This window comes from Euprymna scolopes, chromosome 17, assembly GCF_053919585.1.
Source record: "Euprymna scolopes isolate OS-2025 chromosome 17, ASM5391958v1, whole genome shotgun sequence".
In the NCBI taxonomy this organism is placed as follows: domain Eukaryota; kingdom Metazoa; phylum Mollusca; class Cephalopoda; order Sepiida; family Sepiolidae; genus Euprymna; species Euprymna scolopes.
Window position 1 is genome coordinate 102,148,359 of NC_136498.1, and position 26,894 is coordinate 102,175,252.

General features: G+C 34.9%; 1 protein-coding gene across 1 annotated transcript in view; it reads right to left on the reverse strand.

Annotated features, from left to right (window-relative positions):
* LOC145296860 (sodium/potassium-transporting ATPase subunit beta-1-like) overlaps positions 1-26,894 on the reverse strand; it is a 676,983-nt gene that overhangs the window by 8,054 nt on the left and 642,035 nt on the right. Inside the window, exon 3 of the mRNA XM_080142994.1 lies at positions 25,313-25,485. Coding sequence (XP_079999120.1) covers positions 25,313-25,485 — 173 coding nt within the window. The remainder of the gene's footprint in view (positions 1-25,312; positions 25,486-26,894) is intronic.

Genomic DNA, 26,894 nt, shown 5'->3' on the forward strand with positions numbered 1-26,894 from the left:
CAGTTCACGGCTTTTGAACAATTTCATCAAACTCAATATCACTTATAAAGCATGCCTTGACAAAGAGAGAGGGGGGAAGAGCAAACGTTAGCGAGGTTAGGTGTCGGTCTATTTCCAGATGTATATAGAATCAGCATGTGCAATTTAAAAGTTTACGCGTCTATTACTTAGTGAGTTACGGCGTCACGCATTCGCTGCGGTCGATTGTTCAAAATGCGTTTGTTCAGTCTATATAATTGTTAACATCGACTTTTGTCGCTGGTTCAAGATATATATACACTGACAGCGAGTAAAACCACAGCACATTTGATCTATAAAAAATACATTGATTTTATTTCACACAAACAAATCAGTTGTGATTATAAATTATTACTGGTGTTTTTATGTTTCTGAAATGCGTGTGAGGGGGTGGGTGGTTGGGTCAGACCTCAGGCGATGAATAAATTTAGTAGCTTTCTCTTTTTGACGATTTATTTATATAAACATTATTTTCCTATTGAAATATTTCCTATTGTCTATTGATTCAACCATGTGACCGATATCTTCTCACATATTTCTGGGACAAATTATGCATTCTATTATAATGCGAGGCAGAAAGTCCCGTATTCTTCACATGGAATCCATTTGCGTGTGTGTAACCCATCGAATGTTTTTCTTCCCGGGGTTGCCTGCCAATATTTAACAACGGGAAGCTACCTATAATCAGATTAACTACACCTTAATTTGTACCAAATAAACTCGTTTCTAATTAGTGAATTGATAACTTGACACGCTTTCAAAATATTGTCTTTATATTCTATAGCTTCGTTTTTTTTTCACTTTGTAGTTATAATTCATCCCACCACCAGAACGAAACGATGCTGTTAGCTTCGAGTTTCCCCGTTTCATATTTATTGCTGAGGGGTTTGTAAAATGATTACATCCTTGTTTTCCATTTGTATTTATATCCACTAGATATTTTTTCTTCAATAAGATAGAAACTTGTGTATCTTTTAAAATCAAACTTTTGATTTATTGTGTTATCACGTGACAAAAAGTATTAAATTCAACAAATATATGCATATACTAGCAAAAGTACCCGTCATTGACTGGGTTCAAAAACAGCCTACAGAAAATGGACTCTGATTTATGAAAGTATGATAGGTTATGAAAAGGAAGGATTGTAAATTTGGGTTTAATTTGGGGGTATCAAAACCAAAGCAAAATATGATGAACGTAAAAATAAAATAGATAAACCCCATAATTTATTATACCATACCTGTTCACACTGAAACACTTATCACAATATTCTGTGGATCTATATTAAAAAAACCTTGTTAAACTTTGTGACATATTTCCATTCTATGGAAGTCAGGTGTGAACGAACACCCCATAATTTTATTATACCATATTTCTTCAAACTGAAACATAATTATCAAAGTATACTTACGCAGATAGATATGAAGTCTTAATTAAAGTGTGTGCCTTTTTCCATTCTATGGAAATAGGCAACGCAGACCCCACAATTTTATTATACCATCCCTATTTAAGTTAAAACATACTTATCAAAGTATTCTGATGTACATCTATATCAAAAACACTTGTAAACTTTTTTTTTTAATTTTTATTTCCATACTTTGTGGACCAGGCGCTAACGCAGACCCCACAATGTTAATAAACCACCGTTCTGCCAGATCAAACATACCCATTCCTGTGTCTCGATACATCTTCTATCATTATATGTAATCAGTTTTTTTTAAAATAGTCAACTATATAGGAGCCTATTCATGACCAGACACACACACAGACATTCAGCTTTATATATATATATATATATATATATATATATATATAGAACAAAGAATTAATAAAACAAGTTAGAAACACCTTAAGAAGAGTTAAAAAATTATTTAATTTTCATAAAGGAAACACAAATTAAGTGGATTGTACAAAGAAAAAGAGAGGGAGTTCAAAATATTATTATATGCGATATTTTCTGTTGGGTTTTATTGAGCTTTTACATCTGGTTAGAATTATTTTATAAATATTAAGTCTTTAATATTTATAATATACTTTAAGTTTGCTATTTGGGATTATCTTGGTAAACTTAATAGTAATTCTTATTTTATATATAGTATAATTGAATAGTTTGCAAAATTTAAAGATTAAGTTTTTTCTATTTGTAATTTATTGTTTCCTCAAGGTATGAATCACAATAGTGTTTCGTTCGTTACTAACAAGTCGACAAAATTATGTTGTTGCTGCATTTTTAATCACTTATCTTCAGATGTTTAACTTAAAACAGAAAATATTATTTTAAACAATGTTCTCAGTTCATGCAACAGAAAAACTACCAAGTTACATCATGCTGTATTTATCTTAAAATATACAAAGATACACAAATTGAATTTAGTTAACTTGATCTTTGGTATTTTGCAAACTATTTTATTAAACTTTATATATATATATATATATATATATATATATATATCATTCAACCACGGTAGTGGTTGAATATATGCTTAAGTCCGAAATTGAATGAATCGAGACACATTCAAACCCCCACCACTAATCCCGTTCGCAACCAAATTTCAAACAGGTTATATAGTTGGATAGAACACCTCATTAGCTACATTTTGAAAAAAAAATTTCGAAAATTGGTTCATTAGAAAAAAAGTTACAAAATATGTGGGTTCACAAACAGGAGAGTAAGTACATAAGTGACTAACGCTTTTTTTTTTATTTTGCATAACTTTTTTGTATATAAATATTTTTTACTGCGATTTTGCCAATATGACATGTTAGCGTAACGGTTAGAGTACCGGGGGTTGGTGGAAAGATTTTAGGTTCAATCCCGTGTATCGTTTTTTTTTTTTTATAATTAAAAAACCAAACTTTTTTTTAATGACTAATTTTCTTTTAACTCTCCTTATGATTTTATAGCAAAAAATGGTGAATTTATCGATTAAAAATATTAGTGAATTCTATGATATACATATTCTTTGAATGAACTCAAATTTTTCGTTATCACATTTGATGAAAAATGTAGTCCCATTTTGGCAATGCGTCTGACCAATGATGCTTTTGAACCCGCGACCAGCACTGCGATGTTATCAGCATCAGCCTGGGCATAAATATTCCTATTTTTAAACTCCTTTAAAAGAGGATTCAGCATAGAGTTCCATAGTAAAGGTGATAAAATCCCACTTTGGGGGTTTCATTTAACTACTTCCCTTTTAATAGTTGCCCTCAGTAGTTCTACTTGAACTGTTCTGTGCCTCACCATATACTCAATCCATTGGATGAGTACTGGTGGCACATTGAGTTCTCGTAGCGACTTGAACATACTACTGAAGGGTATGTTATCAAAAGCTCCAACGATATCTAAAAAGACACCGAGTGCCATCTTCTTTTTTGTTAGTTTACGCTCTATACAGATCACGAATTCATGAACCACAGTCTCGGTAGAGACCCTGGCTCGGAACTACTGTGATTGAATGATAAATATTGCATAAATGTGTGTTTGAGAGCTAATTTTTTTTTTTTTGACAATCATTAATAAATATTATAAATTTATATATTAATACAATAGCAATGCCTGGAAAAATAATGGATTATATGGAAAAATGCGCGCATGAAAAGTAATATTCTTAAGATTTTATTAAACCTGGAAAAGTAAAGGACAAGAAATTCAACCTGGAAAAGTAAAGAACAAGATATTCTAGTTAAGTAAAAAATAAGAATTTTTTAGACTTAAAATATTGCAACTAAAAATAAAATTTGAATATTGATAAATATTTTATTTATTATTTTCATATGTTGTTTGTTTATTGTTGAGTTAGAAAGAATTAAATGATCCTAATTATGATATAATAAAATTATTAATTTTTATGTAAATTATAAAATTATTAATTCCATCTACTAACTAACTAACTAATGAATTCATTTTATTCAAACAATTTTCACTACATAAATATATGCAAATAATAGGGGGGAAATAAGTTCAATCCAGTGACTGACACCCTTTCAAACTCAACAATAAACAACAACATATGCAAATAATAAAATATTTATCAATATTCAAATTTTATTTTTAGCTGCAATATTTTAAGTCTAAAAAATTCTTATTTTTTTACTTAACTAGAATATCTTGTTCTTTACTTTTCCAGGTTGAATTTCTTGTTCTTTACTTTTCCAGGTTTAATAAAATCTTAAGAATATTACTTTTCATGCGCGCATTTTTCCATATAATTATATATGTTTAATTTTTACTTTTATAAAAATTTAATTTTTTTTAACTCCATTACGATTGGTATATACTAATTAACATTTCAACTAAATTAATAACCTCTCTCTATGTATATAGTGTATTTTAGGCTGCATTCTTTCATTTAAGCAAAAATTGTTAAACACAAAACTTCTTACGCTTGTCTAGAGCTACCAGACTAACAGAAGATATTGTCTTCCTGACTTCGAGCATTGATTATATTGTAATTTTATCAGTCGACGTGTTAATGCTAATATCACATAGGATCAGTGAATCTGTTGACGATAAATTCGTTTCTAGAGCAAAAGCTGTTAACACATTTAAGGCATTTGATAGGTCTGGCACAAAGGTTTACTTACAAGCTATGGAACAAGAAAATCTTTTCTCTCGGAAAGGTTTGTTAAAGTAATCATTGATTAGCTGAAATCAATTAAAAATACGCATGGGTATCGATCCTTTGTTTCATAAAACATTTTTTCACTAATATTAACAATTAGTATAGATATCCCGAAAAATCGAGTCATAGGAAAGCCTTTAAAAAAATATCTTAGTGACCCCTTGAACCTTCTTTATGATCTACAGACACACCCTCAAACCCACGGTTTGAATTTCATGTAATGCAGAGCCAACCCTCTTTTCCTTAGCAGAGAAAAAGAAGCATGTTTTCAACACCCGGAGAAGGTCGCAGGTTGCAGCGACTGAAACGTTGTGCTAATGACACCCAAGATGAGAATAGTAGTCCGATTAAACAACATAACACAAGCAAGACATATCGCTACTTGGAACGTAAGAGACTACTATTTGTGATCGTGTCTAAAAGGAAACTCTGGGGAATTGGACAGCGAGATGTTTGTTCACATTACATTTAAACTTCTGTCGCTTAATGCAGTCAAGAAAGCAGGAAACAGACGAAATTCCAAAGTCTAGTAGTCCAAGAGAAGAAACTCGTAGAATAGGGGGATTTTCTGCATCTAAGTATCTCGAGGAATGGGATTTTGATGCCTGTTAAAGTTAGTCAGAGATATGTACATTAAGGGGGCACTAGTTCTAGGAGTTCATCAGAACACATTCCTTTAAAGTACTTGGAAAGCAGGCAGAAGAATGCAACCCTGTGGTCATGGGAGAAAAGTTGAAGCTTAGCTGACACTGCGGTACGTAGTAGATTTGAGACTCTTTTTTGGACTCTGTCTAAAGAGTGCCCAAATGTGGCAACAATACTCCATGCATGGACGAATTATGACTTTGTAAAAACTATAGGATGCTCTCTAGCTCCGTAGAAATCAGCAGTTTCTTCTTTAGTGAAATTTAAAATATATAAAAATTAAACTTACACCTTTTAGACTTTTGTGTTGGAAACACTCCTTCTCTTCACCACTTAGTTTTTCTATCATTCATTGTGACCCGTTACATCGGGTTCGATAGTGATCGAAGACCACAAGACTTATGTCTATATAAACACTGGTTTTATTCATCAGCTTTTCGCCACTAGGAGATGCAAGTCGAAAGAAAACCTGGACCAATGCCTACAAGTCTTACATACACTAATCCCGAAGTACAATTTCAAGGCAATGGCAGCTGACCAAACTCGTAGCCATGTATAAGGAATGCCTTTATTAATCAATATTATCCCACAAAATAAGATACAGACTACTTGAAAATTAGTCTGTATCTAATATCTAGTAGTAGTAGTAATCTTTATGACAAGGCAGTATTCTGCTTATAGTCCAGTCAAACTAGCTCATTTTTTGGCTCAACCTCAAACAAATTGTTAACAAAGGTTTTTAAATTGCGTTGTAGGCAAGAATATCTCCTCTTTCAGATAAAAAAAGTTTACCAAAATTGACCTTGCGGAAAGGGGTCAACGACCGCCATCTTTAAAGGGTCCCCCCGATTCTAGTTTCCCTCTCTCAACTCAATTATTGTAAGGATATCTTCAAAAATTACAAATGTATCAATCTGAAATTTTATAAATCAACAGTTTTCATGAAGTTGAATATAATTATAAACTCATTGGTTTGGTTTTATTTGATTTTGGTTTACGGCATATCAACCCTTTTAGATTATTTGATACTAGTCCAGTCAATCTAGCTGTTTTTTTTTTTGTCTCAACCTCATATAAATTACTAACAGAGGTTTTTAAATTGCATTGTGGGCAGGAATAACTCCTCTTTCAGATAAAAAAAAGTTTATTAAAATTAACCTATGAGAAAGGGGTCAACGGACGCCATCTTTAAAGGGTCCCTCCGATTCTAGTCTCAATTACTGTAAGTATTCTTTTTTTTATTAGCTGCACCTGCTTGCCGTCCCTAGCTGAAAACAAGCAATAAAATATTTTAATATCCTGGTGGTCATAAACCTGGCGCCTGTAGGCTGTGGTACTGGTCAAGTCTGAGCAAACTCTCTCTCCCATAAAAAAAAGTTTATTAAAATTAACCTTGGATAAAGGGGTCAACGGCCGCCATATTTAAAGGGTCCCTCAGATGCTAGTCTTCCTCTCTTAACTCAATTACTGTATAGTCCAGTCTTTGGTGTTGTGGCTGAACCTATAACAAATTGCTAACAAAGGTTTTTAACTTGCATTGTGGGCAGGATATCTTCTCTTTCATATAAAAAAAGTTTACCAAAATTAGCCTTGGGGAAAGGGGCAACGGCCGCCACTTTTAAATCATTTGGGCCCTGTCGTAAAATGCGATAACTAGCGAAAAGGATGATATGCAAAATTAACAATTACCATAATGTAAAAGGACAAAATATCGACTGTGTCATCTTTTTTGCTAAATCGCCAAGGCCGATATATTGGCCTGAGTCTAAAGGGTTAAAATTCAACTTAACAGTATTAAAATTTCGATGCATAAAATTCCTGACAAGTATGTCCATTAAAACAATTAATTACAAAAATAATCATTTTTGCTGACAAAAAACCTTTATTAAATTACACAGAACAAGTTTATGAACGGACCAAAGAACATTTCTTGTCAAGAACTAGTCAAAGGTCACTTCATCATCATCAAGATCTGGCTGTGATGAGTTGGTGCAATGGAGGCCTTTGCAATATCCACACAAGTTTGAACAGTGAATGCCATGTTTCCTGCAAGTGCATCTTCCTGTAGTACACCTTGAAGTACAGTTACACCTAATTATAGCCAACAAATTTACAGGGCCAGGTGGTAAGTCAGTCTTAACTGGTTGTAATTTACCATCTGAAAGTGTCCATCCCCACTCGTCAGGTTTTAGCTGGTTTCTACCTTTCCATTCCTGAATTTGGAAGTAAACTCGAAGGCTGTGGAATTTCGTAGCTGCTCTTGTCGGTGGCAATGATTTGGGCTCAACATACTTTGAGCTATTTGCAACCTTTTCCTTAAAGCGCCTCAGTCGAAGATGATTGATGTTTTCCCCCATCATTATCATTGTATAGGCACACTAAAGCCTTCTCCCCAGCTTCAATAACCTCTTCTGCACTACTGTCTTTGCCAAACACTTTAGCCAGTTCGAGGAAGTTTCTATTGTTCATCACCTTTTGGAGGGATGCTGCCTTCCCAATTCCGTGAACACTGGATGTAGAATCACAACCCAGTAGTGCATGAATGAAAAGAATGTTGAAACAGACCGCATCTCCCAATGGTTTCCTCACCTCTTTGATGTTCCAGACGTTCACTCTTTTTTCACTAGCTTTTGGTTGTGGCGTAAAGAAGATGTTGTAAATATCATCGCTATTGGTATGATAACATAGAAGGACCAATAGGTCAGTGTCATCTGCTATCAAAATGGTTTCTCCTGTCTGTGCCAGTTCTAGAGTAGTCTTCACAATCAATACGTCAACGTCTCCATATGCATGGATTACTTTACAACCTGCTTCCTTCAAACTCTTTCCCAGCAAATTGATAAACAATTGTTTGTTTTGTCGATTAGCAAGGAAAACATCCTTTTTTAATTTGAACACCATGAAAGGAGTCAGTGACACATTAACTCCAACAAACCCCCCTGCTCGGTGTCGGTGAGTCGAGTCCTTAATGGATGGGCCACTTTCATATCCATCAAAGACAACACATGCTTTTCCATATCTATTTGTGACATATCTACAGTATTGGTCACAGATTTCATTAAATGCGCGACCTTTTTGCCAAGGGAGATGCTGAAGTAGTGCTCCACCATCTAAGAGATACTGTGGATCTGATGACTGTGGACCTGATTGTACATGAGAAGTCAGTTCCCATATAGCGTCCGCCAAAGCAGATTTTTTTGCCTGTCGCAGTAATCCAAAATAATCAAAAAGAGCAGGTGGGTAACCACACAGCTCATATTGAAAATGTTCTTGCTGCTCCTGGGTTGAGGGTTCATTATTAGATAGCACACACAGTCTCTGCAATAGGAGTTGTGGATCAGTCTCAACAGTTTCATCTTTGCTGAGTGAAACTTTTGATCCAAGTGTAATTGCTTGATCCTTTTTTTTAAAAGTGTACTCTTGTACATTTTCTCCAGCCATTGAAGCTATGATTGCCTCTCCTATGGAGTTTACTCTGTCCACATTCACCTTTTTGTCTCCAGTTACTCCACTTGAAATGCTGTGAATGGACGGATCTTCCGTGAAAGGGTCATATGTCTGGAGAAACGCAAGGACCTTCCATGTATCCCTCACATCACGCTCTTTTCTTGCTAAAGTAGCCTCCTGATGCTGGTCACTAGTGCCATAATGAATGCCTGCTAGTTGTCGCATTGTAAACGTGATTTCCGCGCATGCTGGCAGTGATAGCGTCCAAACCAATCGTTGAATTTCATCCATTCCTCTGCCATGAGTAAGGCCTCCAGACGTCTTCAGGCTTCTCATTAGCACCTGTTCAATAACCAGATCTGTTGACAAGCCAGCCCAGTAGCGATCACTCTGTCTAATCACATGGAATCCTTCCGAAGATTTCTGGTATACTTCAGGGTGGGTTTTTGGCAGACCCTCCATTTGCTGCAAATACAGATATGTCGACTTTGCATATAGGATGTGTCCTGCTGCAGCGAATATTGGCAGCATTTTCCTAACAGCGTCAAGATGCAATTCCCAGTTCCCGGTGCGCTCTGCTTTGAGAAACAGTTGCAGGCTCTTCACCATATCAAGGTATTGAATCCACAATTTTGTTGTTCGCTGCTCAACCATCGCATCCTTCACCTGGTTGATTTTCTGGGTAATCCTGGTTACAGACTCTGAAGACAGAACATTATCCAATCTCTCAGTCCCACCAAGGAGACCTATCAATAGCCCCTGAGCTTCTTTAAGGTCTTCATTTTGATGAAATGACTCTTCTGCATCAGTGTTGGGTTGATCATGCTCAGTGACATGTGAAACTGGCAAATCATAGGCTTTTGCTAATAAAATAGCATTCAGAGCAGCAGCAACTAAAAAGTGAGCACGAATGGCTCTTGCAATTGCTTTGCCACTTAGCATGTGGTTGACTGTGTTTACAGCATACACAAGTTCAAAAAGTTCTTGCAAACCAGAACCTTTCATCAAATGACCAATTGACCCCAGAAAGCTCATCTGTGTATGGAGCCCACCACGTCGCAAGACAAATGATTTCAGGGGACTGGAACTAGGCTGTGACTCGACTATCATCATTGCTTTGTACCAAAGTGGCTGATCAAATGTTAGAATTGGTGTTATGTTGTTTTTTCTGGCTAAATCACTAATGTAACAAAGTTGAGTACACACAGGTTGGGTTAACAGGGTCCATGTCAATCATTGGCAAAAAAACTGTTGCTGATTTTCCAGGATATGTTCCTTTGTATACTGACTGCATAAGGCCTGACCATGCGGGTCTGGACGGATGTAAAATTAGTGAAACCTCCCAAAGGATGTCAACATTGGCAGTGGAATCGACAACTTTCTTGGCCAGGAGCTTTTTAAATGTATATGGGGGTTTGTTGGTGTGCTGTGAATCTAGGAACTTTATTTTGATCCTTCCAACCTTTATTATTTCTTCTGAAAATACCTGAATCCTTGGAATTGGTTTTGCTTTAACTTTCCCGGGGGTAACAGATGCTATGATGCCCATAACATGGAATTTCTTGAATCCATCAATACTCCTTACATTATGGTCCACATTATCAGCTACGAACTGCACAAATTCAGTTTCAACGGGGAACAGAATTTCAGTCCCATGAACAAGAGCAGCACTTCTTTCGAATTTCTGGACTTCCGAGTAGGATGAAGAGAAACCATGCTTATTCAGAGTGTCAATCAGGAACCTCGATCCAAATTGGTTATGCATTTCTACGGCTAAACCAAACTGTAAAGGTGCAAGGAGAACTCGTGGTCTAACAGCCTGCATTATCGCTTGACCTATCGATGCAAGTTTCAAATCATTGTCTTTGCCTGCAAACATATTCCTGAGAAAAATCAACATGACCACCAGAATATTAAAATATTTTATTGCTTGTTTTCGGCCAGGGACGGCAAGCAGGTGCGGCTAATAAAAAAAGAATACTTACAGTAATTGAGACTAGAATCGGAGGGACCCTTTAAAGATGGCGTCCGTTGACCCCTTTCTCATAGGTTAATTTTGGTAATTTTTTTCATCTGAAAGAGGAGTTATTCCTGCCCACAATGCAATTTAAAAACCTCTGTTAGCAATTTATGAGGTTGAGACAAAAAAAAAGAGCTAGATTGACTGGACTAGTATCAAATAATCTAAAAGGGTTGATATGCCGTAAACCAAAATCAAATAAAACCAAACCTATGAGTTTATAATTATATTCGACTTCATGAAAACTGTTGATTTATAAAATTTCAGATTGATACATTTGTAATTTTTGAAGATATCCTTACAATAATTGAGTTGAGAGAGGGAAACTAGAATCGGGGGGACCCTTTAAAGATGGCGGTCGTTGACCCCTTTCCGCAAGGTCAATTTTGGTAAACTTTTTTTATCTGAAAGAGGAGATATTCTTGCCTACAACGCAATTTAAAAACCTTTGTTAGCAATTTGTTTGAGGTTCAGCCGCAATTTGACTGGACTATTAGAGATTTCATTGTTTCTGAACTTTTGAGATGAGGATTGATAATTCCTATTATTCAGACTACTGTTCTCATCTGTAGTGTTCTTCACACAACGTTTTTTTGTTGATGTAACCTCTGAGCTTCTTCAGGTGAATCTTTTCGAACTTAGGAACGTTTCCACAAGGATCTGTGGCGTAGTGGATAAAGTACTTCGTAAAATTCTGTTTTGGAGGTTGCAATTTCAATTTCTGATGTGACAGAACAAGAGCATGCTACCCTCGTGGATTAAACAAAGGGCGTGTTTGAAATTCTATTTAGATTCCTAAGTTCGACAACATGAAGAAAGTTGGAGTAACATCGGCCGAAACATTCTGCTAATAACACTCGAAATGAGTAGCCAAATAATCCAAATAATATGTAAAAATTACATATCAGTAACAAACTGAAATTTCAAACCGCGTTCAACTAAAGCCATCTATTGTTATTTCAGAACATCTTAATGTTTTCTTCTGCCACGTATACTCCATTTTTTTTAAATCCTCTTAATGATAACTTACCTCCTTTGTTCAAAATTTCACCTTCTGTTAATAAAGTTTCAACACTCAATAAAACTTTGTGACTTCACATAAATAACTATTTATGCTGTGTCAATTTGGATTCTGATTCAAGTCATTCTTCCTGAGACTTTGGTCCTGGATGTGACCTAAAACTACATCCGATGGTGAGGCCCCCACCTTGCGGGCCTTGGGGAGTGTGGAGCCACCCTTTAATTGCCATTGCTCGCAGGTCCACTCTGACCCGGAGTGGTAGTACCTGTGAGGGTCCCAACTATGGGTTAAATAGAATCTGACAAAAAAAAAATATATATACTCCATTAAAAACTCATTCCTCAAAATAACTAGATTCGGCATTAAATTACCTGAAAAAGGTTGATATGCCTTAAAACAACTAACCAACCAATCCTGAGACTTTATATGCCTTTAGTGTGGAAAAAAAGTGTTTCAAAAATTTATTCATTCAGTTTCCTGATTATGTAGCAGAGGCGACCCGGGCTGCTCATTTCTGAAATGTAATTGATATTTTGTCTTCTAAGGATTATCTTAAATCACAAGATCTCATCAATTTGACCTTTGTAAAATTAATCCGGTAAAAGATTACACCTTATTATGATTGCATATAGCAATCACCTTATTGTAGACAATAGCCGATAAAATACTTGGGACGGTCTGATTAATGAATGAATATTTGAGTAATTCCAATTAAATAAGAGAGGGCATAATTGAAGACTGAAAACGAAACTAAAAAAAAAAACATGAAGCGGTAAGATGGTTATATACAGATGACAAACCATAAATAGATTTATACACTTGATTGCTTATCTGCTATCTTGTATTGATGATGTAATTACAGAGTCTGCAAAATATAGCATTTTCAACATCTGAACACTTCTGATGGTTAATCGAAAATACAAATATTACAGCTTTAGAAATCATAGATAGCCGTATCAATTTTGAAGAATTCCATGTGTAGATCGCAAACTGTGTCCACCTTCCGAAGAGGTGGATTTGTAAAAGCTATTATGCCATTCCACAAGGAAAATAAATGAGAGTTGTGCTGTGCATCAGATGGCAGGAATTGAACTCGGAACATTATCTTTGCAAAATAGAATCTTGTTATTTTTGTGCGATGATAAGAATTCACATATGGAAATGAATATCTGTTTGCATGCGCGAATTGAGAGAAACAGAGGGAGAATTTTTCTCTTGGGTTGGTTGGTTGTTTTTGTTTTACGGCATATCAACCCTTTTCAGGTTATTTAATAACGAATCCAGTTATTTTGAAGAAATGTTTTTTTAATAGAATGTTTTTTTTTTCAAGTCGGTTTCTATTTAACCCACAGTTGGGGCCCTAACAGGTACTACCACTCCGGGTCAGAGTGGACCTGGGAGCAATGGCAATTAAAGGGTGGCGCCACACTTCCTAAACCCCGCAAGCTGGGGCTTCACCATCGGATATAGTTTAAGGTCATATCCAGGACTGTTTTCTCTTGGGATAGAGAAAAAATGGCACATATGCTAGGTGATAATGACCTACTGGGTTTGCTTAGTAGGTCATCATCACCCAGCATATATGCGATCGCTTGAAGTCATCTTACACTCCACCATTCTTCTAATACAAATACATTCCCTGCTTTAATAAGATATACCTAAAGAAGGTCGGAGGTTTCCAAACAGAAGTATTGTGAAAGTACATAAAACGCTTTAATTTGCTGAAAACTTCTGCCAGAATATTTTCCACCATTAAAAATGTTTTGCTAAACAAATGACATAATATAACGTAAGGTGGAACCGCTACAAGCGCCGTATACAATATAATCTCACACCGTGATGGGAAAAAATAAAACGTATCATGCAGAGATCTGGTACCTACTTGAGCAACATCAAATATGCAAGAAAGCTTCCCCTTCGTCTGTAGGGAGATTTATATGATCAATGATAAGCTGTAAATGCTTATCAGGAACAAAAAGGAAAATATCAACAGCATATCACCTCTGCAAAAGCAAAAAAACTGCCGGTTTATTTATGGACACTAATTAGATATTTACAATAGGAAACAAGTGTTAAAACAAGATATTTCCAGAGAACACAGCCATAACTCTAAAACCTGACTAGGGATGAATACACGATTCAAGTCGAATTTACACAGGAATCGATTGTCACTTAAAACTTAATAACTAAAAAAAAAGGGAGAGTCATTTTTATCTTTCCTTTTTATGTCATAACCAGTTGGGGTCAATTAGATTACAAAAGTTAAGAGACATTGAGTCTGGTCGGTACTAAGATGGGTAATATTTCTCAATTCCAGATGTTGCATGTGCTATTACAGTTTAACAAAGAGAAAAGCTATCAAATTTATTCACCGTCCAACATGTGACCCAACCAGCCCAAATCTCTGCTGATTTCCAGTTGTCTTAGATTCCAGGAAATAATTTGGAATATTCCCTAATGTCACCCATTTTAGTACTGACCAAACTCAAGATCGTTAAACTTCGATGATTTAATCTTACCCGGAGTGTGACTGCTCTTGTCATTGGAATCAAGCAGTGCCGAAAAGTGATTGGTGATTGTGCAACACTTGCTTTACAATTACATTTGCAAGCACTCAAACAGGGGATATCCATTATCTCTTAAGACTAAACGGAAGCTATGGCTGTTTATAAAAAATTATGTTCGATCGTTTTAGTCAGAACTAATATATATAAAACTAATATCAAAGAAAAATCGAATTGTACTTCATAGGAAAAGATGTGAGGACACGAGTCTTCCTTTATGTAAAATAAGTTATGATAAACGGTTCAAACGATATTTGCTAGTCAACCTTCAATGTACAGACTATTAAATTGGGGAAACAAGTCTTAGAAAATCTTTAGTTATCAGACCATGGATCCTGGTTCAATGTATAATTTACATTCTCTACTGAGATCCCAATTTAGCTTGTTTGGAGAAAATGGTATCAACCCTTAATTGATATTTTTTTAAGGTCTTGGAATAGTTCTACGTATCAACTGCCAACTGTTGAATAGAATCTAATTCGTAGTTTATACAAACAAGATGAAATGTTAAGTTCCTAATGAGGGAAAACGTTTTACTTCCTGAAAAAAAAATGTGGCCTTCAATCAGTTATTTATTCATAGATCAATACGCCACCAACAAATAGGAAACAAATTGCTTCTCAGAATATCAGGCATGTGTACGCAGTGTGATAATATATAAAGAATATCCTGACCAGTGAGGGTTCAGCACATGCGTTGCATGGAAAGAAATTATATGATAATGATATAATGGATGTGTAATGGGAGTTATAAAAATAAGCTTAAGTCTGATAAGTACAGAGGAAGAATACATTGGAATAGTATAGGGAGATATGGTAATGTTGAAAGAATAGATAATTAATGGATGAACAGTTGTGGTAGCACATGGAAAGCAGCTATGTAAAAACTGAGGACATGATGAGACTAGACCCGGAACATAAACACCTAATAGTAGAACATGCAGATACTTATAACCATTGTCTACAACTATGACTTAAAAAACTATTTTGACTACACAAGCTAAAATGTTGTGGTGTAATGTTGTGACCCTTTGAGCTGTGATATCTGTTAACTGTGGCAAGCAAGGCCAAGGGTCAAAACATTATTATTGATTCGAGTGACAGCGCGTCGCTGTATCAATTATTATGATTAGAAAAATAAACAATTAAACTGCAGAAAAAATGATTGACATAATAATATCGCAAAAGGAATGTGGAAATAGATGTAAATGATTTTTTGTTTGCATAAACAAATAACTAGATTAGGGTTACATCAGATGTTGGTCTGAGACACGTGATGAGATGCAGAATTGAGCAGATTCTAGTCAGTCGTTAACTGGACATCACAGGAAACGGACGACTCAAAAAGGGGAGTTGGTCTCTCCATGACGCAGGGAGTGGCGTCATCTCAGGCAGTCAAGATGTAAAAAGGTAATCTCTGAAGATGCCGGCCGGATTATTAAAATAAATGTTCGAAATTAATTCAGGTATGTGTTGTTATTTACATCTGTTAAAAAGAACTGTTTGTCTACAACTGTTTCGATGCGTCCATGTCAATCATTTCCTGTTAGAACTGTTGCATGAATGTTAAAATATACACACTAGATTATCAACTAAATGATATGACATATATACATACAAAACATAACAGTGGAACGCTAGTCTAGATTGTTTTTAGAAAACTGTCTTTAACTGAAGTATTTAAATTTACATCTTCAAGACCAATTAATCTACAAATTAACCCTATACGAAACATATATTTACAGGATGAATGGATACGTGAACCGATTAAAAACGTAAAGCATGAAATGTTTTAACAAAATAAATAGATTCAAGATTAAATAACCAGAAAATAGTTGACATGACATAAGACAAAACATGTAAACAACCAAAGAAATCGAAATTAAAACAGTCATGAGATTGGTATCTAAGCTCAGCTTTATAACGTTAAGTGGAATGAGTACATTGAATCGCCCTCCTCCAAAAAGACACTATTTTGTAGTATGTTGGCTAAGACAAGAAAAGACAAAATTGCTACCTTTTTATTTTCTTCCCGCTTGTGACGTTAAATTTGAACTCAACCTCAGATCAAAAGTCTCAAACTCAAATCCAACTGTTCTCTTCTCTCTGCACTTTCCACACTGACGCCCAAAATAAAGAAGACGGCTCTTTTATAGAGAGACCTAACCACATCTCATTTGCATACCCCCCTCTCGTCACATCACGTGATTTTCAGTCCATAAATACCAGGGGCGGCCATTTGTATTTTCTCTTTTTTTTCTTTCCTAACACAAGCCGCACAATGCATGAGGTAAGGTTCTTTACTTTTAACCACAGCTTGTTAATGTAACGCTTACTTAAAAGTAGAAAGTGCAGATACTTATAACCATTGCCTATAGTTACGTCTAAAAAATAGCAAAACTTATTTTAAGGATTACACAAGCTAAAAAGATTAAGGAACGCTGGTCTGTATTGTTTTTAGAAACATGCCATTAACTGAAGTTTTATATTTGTTTCTCGACCTGTTTACTTGTACCATCATCTAAAATCCAAAATCCTCTGTATCATTTGGATTTCTCAGAGTACTGTTTTCATCTTGAGTTATTATTTTCACAACATTTACTTCCAAGCTTCTTCAGGTGTATATTACTGAACTCAGGAATCTCTGTTGAAGTCTGGAATCTCTCTGTCGAACTTTCAATAGAACCTTTTATTTAATCCATAGGGGTAATATTCTCTCATTTTGTCATTGGCGTGCACTGAGGATTTGATCTTCACCCTCCAGAAGAGTGTAAATTTTTAATTGAATTTTACCAAACATTGTGAAAATAATACTCAAGATTAAATCGGTAGTACAAAGAATTGAAATAATGCAAATAATCAAGTCTCATCTCCAAAATTTGGAAACGAAAAGAGAAGTTAGTTTGGCAGTCATTTTTAAAACCGTCCAATAATGCCAGCATCTAAAATGGATGTTAAACGGAATATGATGATGACAAAGATGCGTGTTTTAATGAAAGTTATTTATTCATAGATTAATACTCCACCCACAAATCGATATGCATTTCAGTAGGAAAGGAATTCGACTGATCACAACAGCAAATCGCATACAACTATACCGAATGTTTAATTACGATCATCATAAATAAAATAGAAATAATTAATGAAAATATAAAAATTTACACTTGAACTTCTGCATGTCAGTACAGTCGGAAAAGCAGGAGCTTGGGAGGGAATTCCAAAGTGTAGTAGTTTAGGAGGAAAAATCTATTTGGGTAAAAGGTTGTCTGGCATTTAGGGATCTCTACGATGTAAGGGTGGGATTTTGCTTCTTTTCGGGTTAGTCAAAGGTATTTATGTCACAGTGGTACAAGGGCTTAGAGTTTGTTGGGGGCACCTTTCATTAAAATACTTGTAAAACAGACACAGGGATGCAACCTCTCGTCGATGTGATAGAGAGTGAAGCTTAGCTGACAGTATAGGATCTATTAGATTGCCAACTCTTTTTTGAACCCTCTCTAGGAGTGAGAGACAAGTAGCAGATACACCAGCCCACATGTGGTAACAATACTACATGCATGCGTGAATGGTGTCCTTGTAGGCATACAGGATAATCTCAGGCGTAAGTAACTTTTAAGCATGGTTGTTGCATCTGTATACCGTCAAAGTGTTTGTCCAGGGTGACCTTAAACCTGTGGAAAGAATTACATCTTTCCCTGGAAAGCTGTTCCAATGACTAAAAACATGAAGAGAGAACGCTGCCTTTCTTCTGTTGAAACAAAAGCTATTATGGTATATATTCTGTGATTAGAAAGACTTCAACTAGATGTTGGAATGAAACAATTCATCTAAAGGTAAATTAAAATTCCCTATTGATTTTGTTCCTGTGGGTATGCAAGTCAAGACATGTTTAATATTAGTAGGACTGATGCAATCTATCGTTTGTCCCAATAAGTTCACGTGATAATTGCATTCTAGTCAAGAATAATATGTAAATCCCTAATAGGATTAGTAATGGTAATTTTGGTGATGATAATAATAGTTAAACATAATCTGTAACTTCACCAAACGATCAGGGAAGATTGTCTATTTCTAAAATATTGCCAGAGGGCTGTGACTATCACGATGAAGGTATAATGAAATTACGGATTCAGAAAACGAACTGACAAAAATAGTTTCCTAATTGAAGTGTGAGTTCGAAATTAATAGGCAATTCTTCAGGAATCCTCTTAGAGAAGTCGGTTAGGTATACCATAATTAAATCCAGCGAAACATAAAAGAAAAAAAATAATGTTTCTGAATTTGGGAGATGAGGGTTGATTATTCATATTATTTGGATTCTTCTTCTGTTCTCATATTGAGTGTTATTTACTGCAAGGATCCGTGGCATAACAGTTAAGGTACTTGATAAATTTAGTTAATTACACTTTTCTAGAGGTTGAAGCTTAAATCTTCAGTACAGATAACACTCAAAATACAATTGCGAATTACTTAGGACTTCTGCCCAGTCATGGATGACAGATCCAGAGCATACTAACCCCGTGGATCAGATCGAGGGGTCCATTCGAAATCCTGTTCATATTCCCAAGCTCGAGTAGCTACATCTGAAGGTCAGAGGGTACATCGATCAAAATGTTGTAGAAATAACATTTACGGTGAGAACAGTCGTCCAAAAAATCCAAATACGAAAAAAATATAAACCAAAAAGCACATGGAGAAATAGCCAGGGATGGTCTGAAACGATAAGGTGTTTAATTATTAACGTTTTTTTTTTTCATTTTGTTTTATCAATTTTTAATCGATAACCGTCATATTTGTATTCTATTTAAACATCAACAAGAGAAAATCAAAATCAGCCAAAAAATAAATACAGTTCTATATTAATAAAGGTCATTTTAAGAAAACAAACGACAAAACAAAAAAACAAATCTGGGACAATTTTTTAAAAAAATAATAACCCGTCGTTCCTGCGGATTTCCAATTCGTTCTGTTTTCATTATAAACTCCTTTCTTCTTATCAGTTAGCTTGGATGCTATGCAAATTTCCTTTCCAAGCTTCCATGTATAGTACAGCCTATTTTTTTCATTTATGTCCATTACAGCCATTCTTGTCTTTTCAAAAACCTCCAAAACTAGAGTATTTAGTATTATTTGTATTATTCGGACTATTTTTCAGATATTAGATATTATTCTTACAATTTTCCGTCAATCTAACCTCCGACCTTCTATTGATGTTTCTCATCAAACTCGGGAATTTGTACGTTATGCCCGGGGTCTAAAATGTAAAGAGTTATATTCGTAATTTCTATATAACTCATAACAATTTATATTTATAACATAGAGATTTATTCATATTATTTTAGTTGTTCTATAATTTTCTATGTATGTATACTGGTTATAAAATAAACTTTCTAAATCGATAAAAGATGGGTTAGGATGAAAATAGAAAGTAATAAAATCGAAAATGATGAAAACAAGTGAAGCATGCATGGTCTCCCGTGAGTGCACAGTGTATGAGACATGAAAAAAATGACTAAGTTCAGTATTTATCCCCCCTCCCCATTTAGCCCCAAACTGGTGAAAATGAACAAACGGTGCAGTTTTAGATCTTAACATATGTAAATTTGAGTTCTGCACTATACAAAAAAAGAAATGATTAAGTCTATCATTTGCCCTCCCCCATTTAACCTCAAAAGTCCCCAAGGCTTAAACATAGTAAAATTTGAGTTCAGCACCAGACATATGCAGAAAATTTTGGACAAATATGGTAAAATAGTCCCAAAAATGGAGTGTTTTATTAGCCCTAAAAGAGCACAGCGAAAAGTTATCGCTAAGTATACCAAACAAAATTATATAGAAATCAGTTTGTTACAACTATACAGAGTTTTATAAAAATCCAAAGCATCAATTTTTTTTTCATAAGCACAAAAGTGTCAATTTTAGCCATTTTAACCCGAAAGGCACCCCTAGGAGGGCAACTGATCACATACAATGATAGATGTATCGAGACACAGGAATGGGTATGTTTGATCTGGCAGAACGGTAGTTTATTAAAATTGTGAGGTCTGCGTTAGCGCCTGGTCCACAAAGTATGGAAATAAAAAATTTTTTAAAAAAAAACGTTTACAAGTGTTTTACATAATAATATTTTGATAAGTATGTTTTAACTTAAATAGAGATGGTATAATAAAATTGTGGGGTCTGCGTTCGCGCCTGGCCTCCATAGAATGGAAATAGGCACAAACTTTAATAAAGACTTTTAATATCTATCTGCGTAAGTATACTTTGATAATTATGTTTCAGTTTGAAGAAATATTGTATAATAAAATTATGGGGTATTCGTTCACGCCTGACCCCTATAGAATGGAAATATGTCACAAAGTTTAATAATATTATAGATACACAGAATATTGTGATAAGTGTTTCAGTGTGAACAGGTATGGTATAATAAATTATGGGGTTCATCTATTTTATTTTTATTTTCATCATATTTTGCTTTGGTTTTGATACCCCCAAATTCGGAGCTATCTTTTACAACCCTTACTTTTCATAACATATCATACTTTCATAAATCAGAGTCCATTTTCTGTAGGCTGTTTTTGAACCTAGTCAACTACGGGTACTTTTGCTAGTGTATATATATATATATATATATATATATATATATAATTCACCTGTTATTCTATGTTTAAAAGATAAAATTGTCCGATCGTCGAAGATTCAAGCAAGGAAAGACAGCAGGATGATCCACGAAGTTTTATAGTAATACAAATTAGAATAAAGATTCTGGATAACGTTTTAGTAGCATTATATCTTGATTTTAATCTTCGTAATGTGATATAAGAGTGTTTTTTAATGAATTTAAACCGTCTGGAAATGAGTAATCTTCTATTGTTTTATAGAATACGCAGGCAACGTTGTGTAGTCCGGAATATAAACCATGCGGTATTAAACTATTTTTGATTCCGTCTATAAAACATCCGTTGTTATTAACAACAACAACAACAACATTTTTTTGCATATAGTTTCCTTTAATTATGCATGCATATAAGTCTATAGAGTTTGAAACTCATTATTTTTTATGCATAAAAAGAATGACATGTTCAGTAACTTCTCTCTTAAGAATCAACAGATAATGCAGATTTTTTGTTTTTATTGGAGATAAATGTATCATCATTAAGTGGTTAGGATGGAAGGCACATCTTGTGTGCATCTTGGGAAAAATCAAATAAGTAGAAATTCTTTGGAAAATTGCACGACATATGGAACGTTTAGCTTCAAATATTCTTATGTCTTATCTCAGTAAACTAGCAGGGGGACCCGACGTTACTCGTGATTAAATGATCAACGAATGTTTCACACTCTCATATTTTTGTCATCGAAATCAGTGAAATAGTCCAATTTTCAATCAAATCGATTGTCTGCTCTAGTTTGAAGCGTCGCATGCCCCTCCCCGTGTCTTAGTCCACGATACATTGTAGTCTATATTGCACTGTAGAGAACCTACTGTTGATTTTATAAAATTGTATTTTATATAGAATGGCTAGCATTAAAGTTTAAAATGCAAAAGTCAAGTATCATGATACAATTGTGTTATAAAAAGAAACATTCATTCCGAACGCTCGCTTGTCATATAAAAAAAACCTACTGTTGATTTTATGTTTGGCCTTATTGCTTGTGCGGTGATAATGGCTTGGATTTAATTTTACAACGAAAAGTCAAGTATCAGTGTACAATTTTGGTATAAACAGAAACATTCATTTTGAATGCGCCCCTGTAATATCAAAGAACCTTTTGTTGATTCTATGTGTAAGGCCTTGCAGCCTTGTAGTAATAAAACTTCTCAAAGGCACTTGTGGTGTTAAGTTGTGAAGGTGTTAACTTTGTTCAAAATAGCCTGTTCCTTCTCTCGTCAGATTTATTAGATTATCAATATTTATCGAAGACATTCCGATACAATCATATCAACAGGAAGAAATTTAATGTCGATTTTTTTTTAGATTAACACTGCAGAAAAAAGACGAAAAAGGCAACGTTGATTTTCCTTTTCCGTTTCTCCTTTCTTTTCTAATCTTTTGTTCGTCTACATTCTATACTATAGATAAGAGAGATACAAAAGTAGACATCGCGCCAGAAAGTTGCCTTGGAATTGTCTTTTCTCATGTTGTCTCTCGTCACACAGTATTTGTTGACATTTCATGTTATGTTACGGAATTTGTGTTTCTTTCGCCCGACTCGTTTTAAGAAGTTTGCTTTCAGTTTGATACAATCCCTTTTATTTTAGTCAAAATTGAAAATGTTTTCAGATTTTCACGAGTTATCCTATTATGAATTTTCGTATTGTCTGTCTGTGTGTGTGACGCGGTTTTTCTCAGCCTACAGGCAACCCACCCAGGCAAGTTATATACCGAAATGAAGCTTATGACCCAGCGGATGTTTTAGTGATATTTATAGCCATGTTTGGTGCATGGAAACGCAAAAAAAATAAAACGATTTACTAAACAACGTTTTATTTACTGGATACTTTTCTGGTATTCACCAGAAGTTATTATCCCCCTTAATAAATTCGATTTACTGTGTGTGAGTGAGAGAGACAGGCAGGCAGACGGTTTGAAATAAGGCTTATGACCCAGCGGATGTTTTAGTAATATTAATATCCATATTTGGTGTATGGAAATGAAAAAAAAAAAATATGCAAAAAATAACGATTTACTAAACGTTTTATTTACTGGATATTTTTCCGGTACAAGCACTAAAGTTTGCCCAGCTGGGTAAACATGGGTGCTTGTATGGCCAAATAGCTCCACTGCTTTGTGAATAGCTTGACAAAGGCTAAGGAAGTAAACCCCGAAAAATGTTACGTTTGGAATCACGATAGGCGGATAGTGAAGCACTGCAACACCTTTCCTGCAGCTGCGCAGGTTCCGACCATATTAGCTTACCTTTATATCGAACTTTGTCTGCAATACCAAGAGAGGAACCTTGGTAACTTGGCAAATCTAGATCTCCTTATCACGTGCCCAGGTCTGCATCCAGAGAAGCAATTGCAACTTCAAACTATATAGCCACAACAGATGCTGCAGTGCACCAGACTAGATGCAAAATGCCATTGTTTATTAGACAGAAGTTTGCCATCAATGTTATGCTAAAACATAATAATGTTGACACATCAGTTCTTGTTAGACTAAACTAAAAGTTAAGCATCGTTAAGCCTGGTCAGTACTAAAATGGGTGACTATTTATGAATACTTGTTGCTATATGTGCTCTCCGCTTATCTCAGTATTGTTTTGAGTAGTCATGGACTTCTCTTTGTTACTGGATCCAGGCAGTGCCGATTCAATAGGAATGTCGTTAGAGATTGTGCAACACTTGTCGAAATGCGATGCACAGGTACCTTTACAGGATGTATCCATTATCTTTTAGAACTGAACAGGAGCCATTTATGCTATGTTATAACTAGGGGTAGGACAACAGCATATTCTTTTCATTGTTTTGATTCTCGAGTGTGTATCCGTTAATATCTTATATGCTTTTATATAAAGTGATGTGGTTCTCGGTTGATTAACTGTGTCTAACTGTGTCGGATATATATTCTTGAGATTAAAAACAATGAAAAGAATATGCTGGTGTCACAGCCCTAGTTATAACCAACATTAAAGAGTTTTGACACAAATCATCTAAAAAACTTTAGAAAAATTATCAAAGGCTGTAAATGTATCAAAGAAAGAGGAGTCAAATAAAGTTTACTTTGTCTTTAAAATTGTCGATTCCAGTCTCTTAGACATTAATCTTTTAATGATAAACACTAACGCCATTTACTTGTCATCTAAAAGACAGCATATTTCTTTATAAGGTTGTTCAAGACTCGCACCTTGAACATCATTCTAGAAGGCAACGCAGCTGCTACAGAGCAACGTTTGGAAACGAAACCAAACTAAAAAGTGCGTTTACCTTTTTGGGGGAATTGGTGCTGTTGTCCCAAAACAAAGTTGATGGTTTTGTTTTACAGCATATCAACCCTTTTGGAGTCATTTAATGCCAAATCTAGTTATTTTGGAAATAGTATTTATGCTGCATTCAGTTATTTTGTAGAAGGTTTTTATTCTTCAAGCTCTTCGTATTTACAGTCCATAGTTTGTAGTATTTGGTTTAGTTTTTTATAGTAGACTAGCAGGGGTGCCCGGCGTTGCTCGGGTGTATGGAGGTTATGCTGTGCAAAAAAAGCAAAAAAAAAAAAAAATGGTTAATTTTTTAAAACTTTGACCCCTATTATGACCCCTTTAAATTTATAGTTTTGGGCTCAAATCACTTTATTAAGTTAGATCCAGGTTCAAGGAACCTATATCTAAAATTTCAAGTGTCTAGACCCAAAATTGTCGGAGGAGTTTGGTAGAGTTCTTAAAGGTCAAATCGTTTAAAGTTGACCCGTTAACAGCCAAATTTCTGGCTAACACCCGTCACATCGATTTTCCTAAATCTCAGTACCCGGTATTTCAAATTTCGAGTCTATAGACTAAAAATTGACAGAGTTATTGCGTAGGGAAATGTACACAGACACACAGACAGACAGACAGACACGTTCACTTTTATAGATATATAGATGTTGTTGTTTTTGTTCCCTGCCCTGCAGAACATGATTGAGTTTTGCAATGGGAGAGGGAAAAGTGTTAGAGTATTAATGTTAGGTACATTTTAAGTTAGGAAACCAGTCAGGAATTGGGGGAGATAGAAATAGAAAGGGGAAATGGGAAGAAGGAAAAGGGGAAAAAGGTGGATTGTTGGCTTTGTTTTTGGTTTTGCAGAATATAATAAGGCTTTGCAAAAGGAAGTAGAAAAACAAAAAGCATCAATGTTTGGTGCATTTCGTCTCAGGAAGCCAATATCTTCAGACAGCCCGATCTGGTAGCACCAGAGTTAAGTTAGAGAATGATTTTATTCTATCTTTAGACAGCCTGATTTGGTAGCATCATCCAAAAACAAATGTTATACATACCAGATCCAAAGACAAGAGCACACAAGGTCTGCCTTCAGCATAGCCATAATGTTTAAGATGGATACAATTTCCGAGAAGATGTCTCCAGAAGATGCAGGTTCGGTTACGTCTGTGCAAACCGGGTATATCGCAATCATCCATGTAAGGGTTGTTTTGATGGGTACGTTTGTACTCTACAGGATGAAACAAACAAACAAAAAAATGCAGGTTTTTATCAAAGTAAATTATTTTGAGGTTCGTGTAAACACAGGTCAAATGTTTTGAATTTAAACAATATTTCATGAAATAAAAATATACAAATTACATTAAAATAAACCCATGCTTAAAATCAACCCTTAAAATCTCCTTATCAGCGGGCCATTAATTTAACAATTGCAACTCTATGCAGATGGGTAAAGTTCTCACGAAAACGGCAGTGCATGATGTTTTGGGAAAGGGATTTTGGTGGCAAAGAGGTATGTTGCCTAGTTGGATAAATAGCCACATGACTTGTAATAATCTAGTTTGACTAGATTGGGGAATCGTAACATCACACACATCACGTGTCTCCTTTTTTGTGCTATCTTGTGTTCACCTATATTCGATTATAGAGAGGAAATAAAATGAAAGTAGCGATAAAGCAGAGGAAAACTGTCTTAGAATTGTCCTTACATTTGCTGTCTTTTGTCACAAAGTATTTATTGATATTAGTGACACTATTCCTTGTCGCCAAGAACTTGCTGAAATTAGGGACACTATTTCTTGTCGCAAAGTATTTGTTGATATTAATGACACTATTCCTTGTCGCAAAGTATTAGTTGATATTAGTGACAGTATTCCTTGTCGCAAAGTATTTGTTGATATTAGTGACGGTATTCCTTGTTGCAAAGTATTTGTTGATATTAGTGACACTATTCCTTGTCGCAAAGTATTTGTTGATATCAGTGACGGTATTCCTTGTCGTAAAGTATTTGTTGATATTAGTGACGGTATTCCTTGTCATAAAGTATTTGTTGATATTAGTGACAGTATTCCTTGTCGTAAAGTATTTGTTGATATTAGTGACACTATTCCTTGTCGTAAAGTATTTGTTGATATTAATGACACTATTCCTTGTCACAAAATATTTGTTGATATTTGTGACACTTATGTTATAAACAACATTTAAGAGTTGTATCACAAATTATCTATAAAACTTTTTAAAAAAATATATTCAAAATTCATCCTTAATCGTATTAGTTAAGATTCTTCTGAAAAATCACAATCTTGTCCTTTTTTTTTATTTTCCCATAAATAGATAGAAAAAGGTGGTGGCTGAGAGTCATGAGAGTAGCTGAACAATCTGTGGCCTTGTTGGATAAATAGTTACATGACTTGCAACACTCTAGTTTAATCCAATCAACCCCCACCCCGACGTCCGGTTTAGTCAATCAACTTATCACATCATGCTGTAGTATCTATAAGTTTATCCTAAACTGTATCCTTCAATCTGATTTTTGCAAAATAAGAAACCTTACTCCTTTTTTTATTTTTCCCACGAATAGGTATTAGAAGATTATAGATGAGAGTCAACCGTGTTGAAAACGAAAGTATTACCTCTACC